Source organism: Argentina silus (genome assembly GCF_951799395.1).
Source record: "Argentina silus genome assembly, chromosome: 8".
In the NCBI taxonomy this organism is placed as follows: domain Eukaryota; kingdom Metazoa; phylum Chordata; class Actinopteri; order Argentiniformes; family Argentinidae; genus Argentina; species Argentina silus.
In genome coordinates this window covers 13334788-13347164 of record NC_139662.1, presented here as the reverse complement: position 1 = coordinate 13347164, position 12377 = coordinate 13334788, and the positions used below count along the sequence as shown (strand labels likewise).

At 40.7% G+C, this 12377-nt stretch overlaps 1 protein-coding gene across 3 annotated transcripts; it reads right to left on the bottom strand.

Moving 5' to 3' along the window:
• Positions 1-1064: 1064 nt before the first annotated feature.
• On the bottom strand, positions 1065-12377 carry rnf207b (ring finger protein 207b; the record flags this gene model as incomplete). Of its 3 annotated transcripts, none has more annotated exons than XM_083674927.1 (17): positions 1065-1206; positions 1331-1426; positions 1815-1932; positions 2017-2068; positions 3541-3726; positions 5384-5561; positions 5966-6090; positions 6334-6402; positions 6549-6617; positions 6759-6831; positions 8662-8708; positions 9145-9270; positions 9643-9718; positions 10099-10180; positions 10333-10477; positions 10686-10818; positions 12187-12377. In XM_083674927.1, 17 exons carry the CDS (start codon positions 12375-12377, stop codon positions 1065-1067), a joined length of 1908 nt encoding a protein of 635 aa, XP_083531053.1. The 3 variants fall into 3 exon arrangements, with proteins under 3 accessions (XP_083531053.1, XP_083531054.1, XP_083531055.1); XM_083674928.1 differs by having other exon boundaries at positions 1065-1203; XM_083674929.1 differs by lacking the exon at positions 12187-12377 and adding an exon at positions 11580-11777.

Below are 12377 nucleotides of genomic sequence, written 5' to 3'. Positions count from 1 at the left end.
TAAGGGGGACAAACAATAATTTCCGACTGGTTACATTTCCTTTCCCATGTATTGTATTCATGAAAGACTGTCCATTTCTCCACTCCCACTTTCATCATTACATCATCCTTTATTTATTTGTTTTGTGTCACTGTGTGTTTTACCAACCAAAAGATGCATTCCTACGGCTAAGGGGTTCAGAGAGGAGAGGAAGTCTCCATGCCGACAAGCTCACCCCAACATGGCTTCCTCCTGAACTACTGCTTGTCTCAGGTTCACCTGAGTGTGGCTGAACGGTAGCCTCGGCCCTCTACTCTGTGTGCCCAGTTTGTATGGAATGGAAAGAGGTGTGTGTGTGTGTATGTGCGTGTCTTATAAAGAGTTTTTGAAATGACAAATTAGGACATTTATGTTCGGCATATGTTATCCGTGAAGAGCACTATAAGAGGGATGAGATTTAGATGAATAAAGAGGAAAAGATCTGTAGAATATTGAAAATTAAGAGCACATCCAGTGGGTTGCAGATATATGAGATTTTAGTGCTCTAAGCATGATACAGCTGAGCTGAACATGGGGAATAAGCCAGTTGTGTTGCACTATAGCATAACAATAGTTTATTACAGGTGATGAAGAATTACATATCTATCTCTTGGGCGATTACTGTGCATTTATTCACATGACTGAAATTTTATGAATTGAGCACCATTGTCCTGTGAAATAAAATCAAACATTTCTCCTAAACAGTGCCTCCTTTTAATTTTTTGGGCGTATGGTTACACCCCTTAATAGTGCACAAATCTTGTGCTATTAATAGTCCTCATGTCATCACTGTAATCCTATTATATATTCATGTTTTTATACTTATTTTATAGCGTTGTTCAAATATTTGTGTGAAATATTTAAAATTACAGGATACGTGATTGTGTAGAGCATAACTGAACAACACATTTCAAACTAGTAATAGTACACATATTTTTCCATACAATTGGAAAAATAACATTTCATTTACATTTCATTTAGGGATGAGTGCTTTCTTGTAGCAAAAAGTCTTTGGCCTTTATTAGACCATTAAAAGTGCTGCCAAGTTAGAGAGGCATGTCCATCCAATTGGATGTCTCTGTTGTGTTCTTCTGCTTCCCTGGCCAATAGAAATCCTTGAGGGCAGCTTCCTCAGAGAGGTTGCTGAGGGCACGGTTGCCATCTGTGGTAGTGGTCAGCTCATTCCTGCTGAAGTAATGCAGAAATATAGTGACTTCTCTCTCTTAATTTGCAGAAGGGTTGAATTTACTAATCACACATACACATTTGTGATTCTTTAGTGAATTATTGTGTAATTTTCTGACAGTGTTACCTGCTGAGTTGTGTGTCAGTGTCCATAGTACTGTCCTCGTAGATCTTTAGCATAGCTTCTGTGCGGTCATCTTTCAGCTCTTTAGGTTCCTTTAGTCTGTGGTAAAATTGAAAAAGGCATAATCTGTTCACCAATACATCTTGCAAAATCACCATGTTTATTAATGTTGTTGTTGTTTCTGCCTAGAAACAACCCCTAGCCTCTACCCTATTGAAAGAATGGGATAGGTGTAAGTAACATGGTAGTAGCTCCACCTTGCCCCCATCTTTCTTATACCTATCCAATTCTATCAGATCCACAATGGGCTAGGGGGGCCTTATGCTGTATTCAAGTGCCCCTCTGAAATTCATAAACTTGTATTTTCCGACTGTCTAGAAATCCAAGTTTCCCAGTTGGGATCAGAAGACAGGGAACCCTATGACTTCCAAATTCAAAGAGCATTTTAACACAGCGTTTTAAAGTTCTAGTGGATGTGCTCCAGTACCTTGGCTCAAGACGTTCCTTCACCTTGGCGATGGATTGGATATAGGGACCAATCTGCCGGGCTATGGTGGTCAGGCAACCGTTTTCTTGTTTGAGCTGCATCAGATCATGAAGCTGTGCTGGAAACAGAAGGTACACATAAAGTACACCATTTGACCCCATCTTTCTCAGGGCTAACAGACAAATGTAACAACCTCCATTACCTTCATATATTTCCTGTTCATTTGCAACCCTCTGAAAGGTCTCCTCCCAGACCTAGAGGAGGGTTTAGACAACGGAGATGAGCCGTTAGAGAGGATAGAGTAGTTTGATATCTATTACACTGTTACTTTTGTACACTATGTATGTGAAAAATGGTAATGCATACAGTGCCTTTGGAAAGTATTCAGACCCCTTCACTTTTTCCACATTTTGTTGTGTTATAGACTCAATTTAAAATGGAATAAATTAAAAGAATTTGCCATCAATCCACACACAATACCCCAGAATGACAAAGCGAAAACAGGTTTTTAGAAATTTCAGTAAATTTATTAAAATTGAAATACAGAAATACCTCATGTACATAAGTATTCACATGCTTTGCTATGACACTCTTAAAATGCAAAAATGTCATCAACAAAACACTCAATAAGTTGAATTGAGTCCATCTTAATGCAAGGATAATAGTTCATGTATTTTTGGAATTAATATCTTTGTTTTTATAGGGTCTCTGATTTGCATAGAAATCAATTACACACTGATCAGGTTGTCATTACAAACTGAGCAAATGGAGAGGAACAAAACTGCTCAGGAATGCGACCCTGACGCCTGGGGAGACTTACAAAAATCTACAAAGTTGAATGGTGGAGAGGAAAAAGCACAGTCAATGGGACATCATCTCAGTCACTCTACAAAATTGGTCTATAACCAAGTGGCCAAAAAGAATCCCTTAATGGAAAATAATTTCTCTCATATCCATAATTGTGTTTGCAACAAGGAATTCAAGTGATACAGCAAAGAAAGTGGCTGGAAATGTGTTTATTTGGTTTTACTACAAAGCATTAAGTTTGGTGCAAATTCAGCACATGCAATGCAGTTTCCGCACCATCTCTTGTGTGAAGAAGAGTTATGGGTATGTTTGTCACTGGCAGGGACTGGGGAGTTTGTCAGGATCAAGAGAAAATTATGAAATTTGCTTAGTTGGTCGTGACATCCTAATCTACACAGTGTGTAATTGATTCCTATGCAGACCCTATAAAAACAAAGATATTAATTCCAAAATTACATTAACTATTATCCTGGCATTAAGATGGACTCAATTCAACTTACTGAGTGATTTGTTGATGACATTTTTGCATTTTAGCTAATTTCAAGAGTGTCATAGCAAAGGGTCTGAATACTTAAGTACATGAGGTATTTCTGTATTTCAATTTTAATAAATGTACTGAAATTTCAAAAAACTTGTTTTCGCTTTGTCATTCTGGGGTATTGTGTGTGGATTGATGGCAAATTATTTTAATTTAATCCATTTTAAATTGAGTCTATAACACAACAAAATGTGGAAAAAGTGAAGGGGTCTGAATACTTTCCGAATGCACTGTATAACACATTACTATTGTAAGAGAACTGTATGTAAGTATATCGTTCTAGCTCAAAAGAGAAAATCGATTAAAAAAAATAAAAAAATCTATATGTAATCCATGAGAGAGTGACACATCTGCAGGTCGGTGAGTTCCTCTGGTCCCTACCTCCTCAAACATGGCCCTCATGAGTTCCACCGTGGTGTACTCTGAGGAGATTTGTCTGTCCATCTGCACCGAGTGGTCCAGGATCTCCCCCATGGTGTCTGTCTTGATCAGTGAGTGGTGCTTGGTCAGGTCCCTGTGGGTCTCCTGCACCTGGTCCTTCAACTGCTGAATGGCAGTCTGCAGCATCTGTTCAGAGCCACGAATGAAGTCAGTTCTACCAACCTCTTCAAGACGTTATCTTAAAAATCAAGGGTTATACAGTATATTTATTTATTTGAAATTGCAGGAAATATTACAAACTGTAATTGAAAAGCGTTTAAAGGGGTAATCAGGGATTGGTACATCAATTTTTTTACTTTTACATCCATTTTTTTACTTTTACATCTATGGTATATAAACATTGATTCTTGAAGATTATAACTTATAAATGCTTCACAAGCTTAGTTCAGCTGTCTTACCCCATCAGAACCCACAATATACACTCACCAGCCACTTTATTAGGTACACCTGTTCAACTGCTTGTGAACGCAAATATCTAATCAGCCAATCACATGGCAGCAACTCAATGCATTTAGGCATGTAGACATGGTCAAGACGACCTGCTGAAGTTCAAACCGAGCATCAGAATGGGCAAGAAAGGTGATTTAAGTGACTTTGAACGTGGCATGGTTGTTGGTGCCAGACGGGCTGGTCTGAGTATTTCAGAAACTGCTGATCTACTGGGATTTTCACGCACAACCATCTCTAGGGTTTACAGAGAATGGTCAGAAAAAGAGAAAATATTCAGTGAGCGGCAGTTCTCTGGACGAAAATGCTTTGTTGATGCCAGAGGTCAGAGGAGAATGGCCAGACTGGTTCGAGATGATAGAAAGGCAACAGTAACTCAAATAACCACTTGTTACAACCAAGGTATGCAGAAGACCATTTCTGAATGGAACCTTGAAGCAGATGGGCTACAGCAGCAGAAGACCACACTGGGTGCCACTCCAGTCAGCTAAGAACAGCAAACTGAGGCTACAATTTGCACGGGCTCATCAAAATTGGACAATAGAAGATTGGAAAAACGTTGCCTGGTCTGATGAGTCTCGATTTCTGCTGCGACATTCAGATGGTAGGGTCAGAATTTGGCGTAAGCAACATGAAAGCATGGATCCATCCTGTCTTGTGTCAACGGTTCAGGCTGGTGGTGGTAGTGTAATGGTGTGGGGGATATTTTCTTAGCACACTTTGGGCCCCTTGGTACCAATTGAGCATTGTTTAAACGCCACAGCCTACCTGAGTATTGTTGCTGACCATGTCCATCCCTTTATGACCACAGTGTACCCATCTTCTGATGGCTACTTTCAGCAGGATAACGCGCCATGTCACAAAGCTCACATCAGCTCAAAATGGTTTCTTGAACATGACAATGGCCTCCACAGTCACCAGATCTCAATCCTAAAACCTTTGGGATGTGGTGGAACGGGAGATTCACATCATGGATGTGCAGCCGACAAATCTGCAGCAACTGCGTGATGCTATCATGTCAATATGGACCAAAATCTCTGAGGAATGTTTCCAGCACCTTGTTGAATCTATGCCACAAAGAATTAAGGCAGTTCTGAAGGCAAAAGGGGGTCCAACCTGGTACTAGCAAGGTGTACCTAATAAAGTGGCCGGTGAGTGTATGCTTGTTTTACTCCATTGTTTGTAAACTATGTAATTGTAAACAAACACTGTATAGCATCAAAACATGGTTAAAACTATAATTTAATCTTTAATCTCATGGGTGGTCAGTACTTTCATCCATAGCTCCTTGCCCCTTTAAACTGAAAAACACTGGAGGGTATTGGTCTCCTCTGACCTTGTAGCTGCTCTCGTAGCTGCGGCAGTGCTGGGTGAAGGTGGTCTCCCCCCCCTCTGCCAGGAGGACCTTGGTGCTGATGTAGCGGTGGGTGGTGGGCTTCCGCACCAGAGACGAGCCCAGCGACATGTCACTGACCGCGGGGGAGTGGCAGGGCCCTGACAGAGATGACTGCAGGCTGAGAGACCATTGCAAAAACACAACAGCTCAGAATCATGGCAAAGCTTTAACAACAGACAGGGTGTCCCTAACATATTGGAGGGTATATTGGGAACAACAGAGGCATGTTTTAGTGGTATAAGCATCAAGTGAGATGAGAAGTTTGGTTCTAGTACTTTTACCCACTGGGAACACAAATGGAAATGTTGCGTTAATAATGCATTGATGTCAACAAGAGATTTGCATGACAATTTGAGTTACATGTGCAGATATCAATATAGGATCCAGCCTATAGAGACTAATCCTAACATGAGATCTGTGTAGGTTAGACCCCCCCTAAAATCTGGTGCAAATCTTCCACTGACATCAACACACGATTTACACTGAAATTCAGGTTAAATTTCGGGGTGAAATATGACTTACAGTCCACTGGTATTGCTCAAACCCAACCCAGACCCACTCCCAGTGATGGACACTGAGCGTCTTTGGCCCAACAGTAACAGAGACTCAAGGCAACGGGCGAACTCCGACCGGTACTCTGTGTTGATCTGAACCAGAGGCAAAAAAGACCCGTCAACAAATGATTTGCATGATGTCGCGCTTATGTCAAAGTTCCAGCTCAAAACATTATTGTACATTTTAGGTAACCACTTGGCTACTTGCCTTCCACTTTACGGACTCAGTCACATCACAGCAAAGATGTCATGAAAACAGTGTAATATCATATGGCATATGATATGAAATGACCAAAACACCAGCTTCAGTGGCAAAATGAAAAACAAATCCTGTACCTTGCTACTCTGAGCTGGTCTCAGTCGGTGTGGCAGTTTGACAATCTTCTTCAGCCTTTCCATCAGTTGCTGAATAATAGATACCGTAGTCAAACATTTGCTTAACCTTCATTATTGCTAATATCAAATCTAATGTTTTGATTGGATGTTGCCCCTAGAGTCTTTTGTATCAGGTCGAGTAGCTACGTGACATATTCATCATTCACTGTACTTACATAGCCCATGTCAAGAAACTCAAACTTGTTGGCTGAACTTAGGAAGGCAGAGCAGGTGACCAGGTGAACCTAGTGAGGGGAAGGGCAACGTGAGGGAGAACATTATGTTGTCTATTAAACATTGGACATGTATTTTCATTTGAAAGACAGTTGGGCACTGTGAAAGAGTAGTTAGTTTAAGAAGGGAAGCCTTCAGAGGGAGGACATTACCTGCAGAGTGGGTAGCAGGGCAGCGAGATGAGACAACTGTTCTTTAAACGCTCTCTCTTTCTCCTCATGCTGACTGTAGAATACAGTAAGAGGCTCTCATTGGTTTTAGTTCAACTGGACGAACAAATATTGTGCCAACAAGAACGCATTCACAATCTCATTTGATTATCAGTCTGGCCTTTTGCTTGTGAAAACGTGTGTCAAGCTTTTTTGGAACATTTGCTACTGGTTTCAAAATGGTGGGAACCCAAGCCTACTGTAGCTAGCCTCTGACACACAATTAATCATTTGGCTTTTATCTGTGCTCCTGATCCATATTGGGCTGCTGCTAGGCTAGACCATGGACAGCAAGGATACAGTTATCTCCTGAGAGGATCTTTAAATGTGTAATATGATACAGCAGCAGACATTAAGCTGTTCAGTATCGATACATTTCTCTGGCACGACTTCCTGCTCTGAGAGTCAATTAAGTTACATTAATTTCTAATGGCTAGAGGCGACCACTGAGGCTGACTTTGTATGCTCTCTATTTTCGTGCTGAATATCAGAACATTGACTGGCAAATACACCGATGTTTCACTGATCCTCTGAGCAAACACATTGCACTGTTAACATGTTTTCTCTGTACCTTTACCAAAGTCAGACAGGGATCAGAGAGAGCAGTATTTCTGTTACATGTATTTGAAATATGTATTTAAATTACTTTCAAGTATTTTGTAATTAGGATTTTACTGGCCTGAACAAAATATATATATATGTTGTAACAAGATACTTTAAAGAACTGTATATTGTATTTATACAAAAAATACTCAAAATACTTTTTAACAGGGATCTGAGTTTTCCAGTTCTGATCAAGAAAATATGAAATATGAAAATAATATAGGGATTGATAACTAGTCCTCCTAAATGAAAACAAGGTATCTATCAAGGTATCTTACATTCAGTTCTTAACATCTTAGCATAATAATGTCTTAAATTTGTTTTTAAATGGTATAAATGTAGCAGAGGTGATTTGGAATCATGCTCTCATTAATAAATAGCTCTGTCTGCGCTCAGATGTAACCCTCGTATCATGAGGATATCCCCTTGGTATAACGGTTTACTTAATCTTGCAACCCAGAAGACTCTGATTTAGTGAGACTACGGTTTACTGTACATCTGTGGCATCCAAGAGGTCCCCAGTTCAAACCCCACCAGTTACAACAGGGCGGATCTCTCCATGGGGGACAGTTCAAAGGTAGGTGAATGTAGCAGAGGTGATTTGGAATCACACTCTTGTGATGAGGTAGCCCTGCCTGCAACTTAGCCCAGATGTAGCCCTCGTACCACGAGGATGTTGTCTTGGTATAGAGGTTTGCGTCTGTGGTATCCATACATCAAGTCCCCGGTTGAGACCCAGCTGGGTACATTAAAATAAGGCAGAGTCTTACTAAATTATGTTAATTCCGAGAGAGTGCATAACATACTGTACCACATTTGTTGAACATTTCTGGTAATTTCTCGCTGTGATATTGGTATTAGATATAATTTAGAGTGATATTAAAAAGGTCTTAAAAATGATTGAACTTTTTAAGGAACGTAAGCTAAGTCTACATGCGTCTTCCTGAAGAAATTTGCTCCCTCTACATGTCCACTTGGACAGTCTTGCAAATGTAAATACTAAATATATTTGTATTTTAATTAAATAAATGCTTTGCCACCAGTATTTTGTAGTTTATTTTGATACATTGCTCTTTATGGTATTTTGTAACATGACGCAACATCTCTGATAGTGATATAGTATATATGCCTATATCTTTTACTATGTTTCTCAAAATGCCGGAGAATGCTACCTCTGTTTTGTAAGTATTCTTTTTATTGCTTGTGTCTTCTTCAATCAGGGTTAAGAAAAAAATATTCTCACCTTTTAGCTGCTTTCAGGAGAATCTTTTTTCTCTCTGCCAGTTTTTCCTTAAAAGGAGGAGGTTATCTGGGTCAATATTAATTGCACTATGTACATCTCTTGAGATTATGTCAACACACTCTAATTAAGACTCTCAACCAAAACTCAATTACAACGACTTGCTCTCAGTGAGGTTTGTAACTGAAAAGCACTATTTGAGTCATTTAATCACTCCAATTTGATCGAGTATAATTCAACTGATTTGCACTGATGTAATGTTGTTCAAGGCTGCCTCAGGAGAATGCATGTGAAGGGTGACACCTTGTGCATTGAAGCCAAACCATTATTATTAATAAAATAAATAGCAATGCAATATGTTTGTGATTTCATCCCCACTCACATGATTAACATACAGTGTGGAGCTTGAAAAAGAACATCCAAATGTTATGTAATGTCCTTTGGAATTGCTAAGGTGGTGAGGGGGAGGGGAGAAGCTTGTCCCACCTGCATGTTGTTGAACAGGGTGCTGATAGCGTTCTCCTCCTCATCCACGTTGGCCCGGACCTCTCCGATCATGGCCTTGAGCAGGATGATGGCCTCTCTGGCCGACGTCTGGAGCTCCTTCACTGCCTGTGGGTCAACAGGCATCACACTGTGAGAGACCACTCACCCGACACATGAATTTTTTGAAAAATATTCCTGTCACGTTAGGGAGGACCATAATGCTGTCAATGAGCTGTCATTCGCCTCAGAGCATTCTGCAACGCCATCATGTTAGCCCAAGAAACATCTTGAAAAACCAAACAGAAGTCTACTATGCTCACCCACATATTTATTTTTCATGCATAGTCTAAATAAATCATTTCAAAGTGTATTTATGACATATTATGAAATCTTATCACACTTTCCAGTGAAAACAAAACAATAAAAGACAATGAATAACCAATGAGTAATACAGGTCATTAAAGGTAATTGGTTTGTACAAAAAATAAATCTCCTCACTATGACGGCTTGGTCCAGTTTTTCACAGCCTTGCATATATGCTGTCTCAATATCAATGCAGTGTGCTCTGCTCTCCCTGGAGATCAAACACAAATAATTAACATTTTCAAATATCCCCCGCATGCGCACACACACACACACACACACACACACACACACACACACACACACACACACACACACACACACACGATTGGTAAGTAAATCTGTGATTATGGGGGCCTTCACTCATATTATCAATCCCACATTGCCAGGTTTTCAGTTGTATTGGTATTGGATCTTAATACACACATGTGAACAATTATCACACATACTGGTCTGTACTTTTTCACCCTGGATTTTGTAAAAAAAAAAGAAAAAAAAGAAAAGATGATTCAACACTTATGTATGAGCATAAACAGAGGGAGAAGAATGCACCTACAGGATCTACATATTGTCTGGGGCCCATCAACTCACACTTGCATGTCTCTGAAACAGTTGATGCACAGCATGGACTTCTTCTCTGTGGAGAACATGATGTACAACTCTTCATGAAGGGCTGTGGACAGACAGGCAGAGGCAGTCAACACACTGGAGAAGTGAAATCTCGGAAAAGGGAGAGAGAAATGGAACAGGGAAAGTCAAACATTTTATAACTAGTTTCTCCATATTTTTTGAGTTGTTTGAGGAAGATGGGGAGTTTTAACCCACCACACTTTTTGTGTGCCTCCTTGGTGCGCTTGGCCAAGGAGACGATCTCGTGGCGGGAGAACATCTTGGCCTTGTGGGTGCTTTCCCTGCAGGCTCCACACAGCGGCTGGCTACAAGTGTTGCAATAATACATTGCATCCACATCCTGTGAATACACGCAAGCGCACAGAGTCAAAGCTGGCATTTATTTTGCTTGGGTCATTTCTGTGGGGCTATAAGTAACCAAGTAAGCGTTGAATGTCGAGATAAGTCTATGTCCTTCATCATATGTTGTGTATATACAGCTACACAGTATGCCTTCATCTGAATGACTGGAAAAGATATCCTAAATGCAATTGGTCACTCCATAGTACCTGCTTTTTGCACTCTAGGTCACAGTTGGCACACTGAACAGTCTCCTCACAGTCTATAGAGTTGTCTACCAGGAACTTCAGGAGACGGTCCTCAGGGGGTAAAGCACTGAAGCCTTTTACAATGGACTGGTGTCTGCACCAAACACACGCACACACACGCACACACGCACACACACGCACAATCACACACAACAAACACAAACAGAAACAAACACAGACATTAGAATGTGATTTCCTTCAGAGGTTGTCCTTTGTTCTATTTTTGTTTCATTGGGGATGGATGTCATCTGCTGCAGCTGTTGAGCCATTGATCTCATGTACCCACTCCTGTTACCAAGTATTTTCCTAGCCTTCATAGCCACAAATAGCAACACTGAATTATTTGATTGTGCAAGGCAATGTCAGTGACAACAGCAGACCTGTGTGATTGCCCATATCACTGTTTGATTGAATGAATCTCTCTCACAAACAAATGATGTCAATGTTTATTTTTCTTTGTTAAAGCAGGGGCTATGGATGACTGACAAGGCAGCTTATCCAGAATTTAGCTCTTAGCAAGGTCCATTGCAACCTCTCACATTAGAAGACCTCCACACGCATAACTCAAACATAACCGCACAGTGTGTTGACAGTTAATCTGTTCAAACTTGGCTGGTCTATCACAGTCATCAGCAAGTTGAAGATGAATACTGTAGCATTCTGACTAATGCATGCAAGAGAGCTGTAAATGGAACACTCACAATTTACACACACATAATTTCTTGCAGTACTGCCACTGACAATACATACCGGTATGATATAATCCCCTCCCCAGAAGACAGCACAGTGGCTGGTGGTCACAAAGATCATAATACATTCTTACAATTCTTTGGGTGGTCACTGCAGCCAACTTACTGAGCCCAAAAGGATTGATCCATCAAATGTCAAGGTGGCCGGTCTTTTCTAATCTACTGGGTGTCTCCACTAGACTACAGCCACCATGGCCTTTGGCTGAGACTATGCCATGTTCAATGCCACAAGGGGTGAAACAACAACAGGATTCACACGTCGCAGCTGTTCCTTTTTGTATCCATCAGAAAATCCCCTGGTGCTTCAACCCTGGCAGTGCTTCCAATGAGAGAGTTTGTCGTTCTAGGCATCTCAGTGTAATCTCAGCTATCATTACATATCAATTCCAACGAGACCAGGCATGAAAAAGAAAGGTCCACACATACCGCCTTAGATTTAGAGAAAGGAACACTTGGCTTTAAAAGGTATTCATAAAGGTCACCAAGACATTTTTCACTCAACAAAAAATACTTGCAATGCAATATCCAATATATCAAGGTTAAGACAGAGAAGTAAACATTGCCTTCTAGATGTATTTCCATGGCTTATACAGACAACACATCTCTCCGTTGAGTATTGACTGAGGCAACAGATTAAAACTTGTAAAGCTCACAGCAGTATTATCATTGTTCAAGCTGCTGGATGTAGTTATGAGTAAACCAGTCCTTCTTACCCACAGAGGGGGCAGGTTAGTCTGCCCTCTGCAGCCCTGCCACGCAGACAGCTGGCGCAGAACGTGTGATAACAGTCCAGTAGACAGGGGTGCTCGTACTGCTCATGGCACAAGTGACATACTAAAGGGTGGCAGTTGGCACTGTCTGGGTTGTAGAGGTTCTCTAGAGGGCAGAAGATTCCTCCAGACAT